The sequence below is a fragment of the Rhipicephalus microplus genome, chromosome 5 (assembly GCF_043290135.1).
Source record: "Rhipicephalus microplus isolate Deutch F79 chromosome 5, USDA_Rmic, whole genome shotgun sequence".
Lineage (NCBI taxonomy): Eukaryota > Metazoa > Arthropoda > Arachnida > Ixodida > Ixodidae > Rhipicephalus > Rhipicephalus microplus.
In genome coordinates, this window is record NC_134704.1 from 108373885 (window position 1) to 108376978 (window position 3094).

The 3094-nt window shown below is 50.6% G+C and overlaps 1 protein-coding gene across 1 annotated transcript; it reads right to left on the reverse strand.

Annotated features, from left to right (window-relative positions):
• Positions 1-369: 369 nt before the first annotated feature.
• Positions 370-2859, reverse strand: LOC142817533 (uncharacterized). Its single transcript, XM_075894565.1, has one exon. It carries the CDS (start codon positions 2857-2859, stop codon positions 370-372), a length of 2490 nt encoding a protein of 829 aa, XP_075750680.1.
• Positions 2860-3094: the final 235 nt, after the last annotated feature.

The window sequence follows — 3094 nt, forward strand, 5'->3', positions numbered from 1 at the left end:
CTTTGCTCTTCGTCAATAAGCTGTACGAGTCTGTTAGCTGGCGCGTCGCTCTCACGTGGAAAACTAAAAAGGTCGGTCTCCACTTCGTTCGCCGCATTCAGTGTCATGTTAACCACGGCATGGCGCTGGATGTAAGGCTTCATTAAATTACTGTGGTAAACCTTACCTTTCTTTCGGCCCAGTTTTACCTCGTAGTTTGTGTCTGAAAGCTTGGACATTACTTTAGCTGGCCCTTCCCACTGCATGTCCATTTTGTTCTTTTTACACTGTCGTAGCAGCATTACCTGGTCGCCGATGTTGAACGTGCGCTTCCGGGACAACTTATCGTAGTAAGTCTTCGCTAAACTCTGAGCCGCCTTCATGTTTTCCTCAACTAGCTCTGGTTTTAGATAGTCTTTCCAACAGATCTAAAACGTAGCTGACTACGCGTGGGTCTTCTTCATATCCTTCCCACGAGTCTCTCAATAGCCGAAATGGAGATCTTAAGTTTCTTCCATAGACAAGCTCGGCGGGACTGAATCCCGTTGTCTCGTGGGGAGCGGACCGTATGGCGAACAGTGCCGCGGGTATGCATGCCTCCCAATCTTTGTTATGTTCAAAGCAAAGAGCTCTCAGAACTCGCTTGAGTACAGCATGCATCCTCTCCACGGGGTTAGACTGTGGATGTCCTATAGAGCTGTGGATTATTTTTATTCCACAGCGTTCAAAAAACGCTGTTGTGAGACAACTGGTAAATACGCTCCCATTGTCACTCTGAATCTCGGCTGGAAAGCCAACGCGGGCAAAAATGGACAAAAGTGCGTCCACAATGCAGGGAGAGGTGAGCTCTTTTAGCGGAACCGCTTCGGGAAATTTCGTTCCCACGCACAAAACAGTTAAAATGTAGCGACAACCGGAACGGGTCTCTGGAAGGGGGCCAACAATATCAATTACGAGCCTCCGGAACGGCTCTGTGATAACAGGCACTAATCTCATCGGGGACTTCCGTTTGTCAGTAGATTTGCCTACTCTCTGACACGTGTCGCACGATCGTACGAAGTTTTCTACATCTTTCCAGCATCCAGGCCAATAGAAATCCTGTGCGAGCCTCGCCTTTGTTTTCTTGATGCCAAGGTGGCCCGCCCAAGCATTTCCGTGCGCCAGTTCTAAAAACTGTCGTCGGTACTTCTCTGGCACTAGAAGCTGGTCGAACGTTCTACCCTCAGCGTCCCGATACTTTCGATACATGAGCCCTGCCTTCGTGTAGAATGAGATGTTCTTTCGGGCTACTCCTTCTTTCCCGTTATGCTGCAGATTCTTAATGGTATCATCACTTGCCTGCGCAGTGACGAGTGTGTTTCTGTCTACTTTACTGAGCTCTTCCCAACAAGTGGATGTTGGACCAAGCAGGGACGACTGAACGCTCTCCTGAAGCGCTCTGCTTTCATCCACCTCCACAGGCTCGTCGCGTTCGGTAGCCATCACCGTATCCGGAGCCCTACTGTCTTCGATGTCCGGTGATACACCAGTCGCCTCTTGGCCCGAGTCTCCCTGGGGAGTTGCCTCACGCTCGTCCGCCTCCTCGTTCGAAACCGAGACCTCAAGTCTCCCCGCGAGAGCGCGGGACCGCGATCGCGTGAGTGCCATGCACGCGAGGGGAGATGAAAATGACTGGCCCTTTTCTTTAAGGAGCTGCTCTGATTTGTTGGAAAAAAGGTACGGAAAATCTTGGGGCAAATTAGGGCTCACGGCCGCCTCAGTGCGCAATTTTCCAAAACTTCCCTCTAGAACAACCGCAGCAATTGGCAAACAGGCACTTTGCTCTTCTGCAACCTGTCTGATCCAGGCGCATTCGCCAGTATAGTCGCCAGGGGAGATGCAAGATGGGTGTGCTACGTCCATCGTCGCAGCTGAATCACGGAGTGCCCGGCATTTCTTTCCGTTGACCACAATTTCGCGCATGTAAGGCTCGAGTAACTTCAAGTTCTCGTCCGACTCGCGAATGCCAGCGAAAACAAACTTTTGCTTACAGCTAGATGAGATATGACCCTCCTTTTTACAATTGTAGCATACAATTGGTCGTTTTGATTCAAAAGCTCGAGCGGTGTCGACGCGTTCCCTCGCACTTGCTGTCGACTCAGGTGCCTCTCCTGGCTTTCTCCTTTCCCTCTCATTGTTAGTCGCTCCCTGACTGAATTCGTTACGCGGCGGAGCCATCTTTTGTGCTGCATTTTGAGCAGCAAGCCGCCTTGAGGAGTCCCTCTTCTCTTTTGTATCATCGCGATCCAACTGAAAATTCCTTCGCGTATAATACTCATCAGCTAGCTCAGCAGCTTTGTCAATGTCTGTTCCCTTCATTCTGTCCTGAAGCCAGAGTCTGGCATCTTCAGGCAACACACGATAGAATTGCTCGAGGGCCACACAATCAATCACCCTGTCGTGGTTACCGTAAGCATCCGCACTTCTAAGCCATTCTTTCAAATTAGACTTAAGCTGGTACACGAACTCTGTGCATGATTCACTGCCCCTTTTTGCTTGCCGAAATCGCTGCCGAAATGCCTCGGCAGACAATCGGTACTTACGAAGGAGGGCCGCTTTGACCTTAGCGTAGTCGTCAGAGTCTTCTTTAGACAACCGTGCGATTACTTCCGCGGCCTCTCCCGGAATGACTGACAGAAGCTTCTGGGACCAGACACCCTCATTTATCCCAATTTTCTCGCACGTGCGCTCAAAGTTCACTAAAAAAAGCGCGATGTCTCCACCCGTCCTAAACGGCAGAATCAAATCTTGGATTTTCTGTCTTGGCATTTCGTCTGCCACGGATAGCGAACTAGACTGCGCCGATGTTATGCGAAGTTGCTCAAGTTCCAGCTCTTTCATTCTAAGAGCATGTTGATGCTCTTCTCGCCTTTTTCGCTCCTCAGCCTCCTCGCCTTCGCGTTTTCGACGCTCCTCAGCCTCCTCGCGTTCGCGTTTTCGACGCTCCTCAGCCTCCTCGCGTTCGCGTTTTTGACGCTCCTCAGCCTCCTCGCGTTTTTGACGCTCCTCAGCCTCCCGCTGTTTTTCTTTAATTGTCTCCATAGCCTCTTCTACCTCCTCTTTAGTTATTCCTTCC

What these genes read in the sequence shown, in the direction of transcription:
- LOC142817533 (XM_075894565.1), bottom strand. Translation starts at nt 2,859, where the DNA reads ATGAAAGAGCTGGAACTTGAGCAACTTCGCATAACATCGGCGCAGTCT.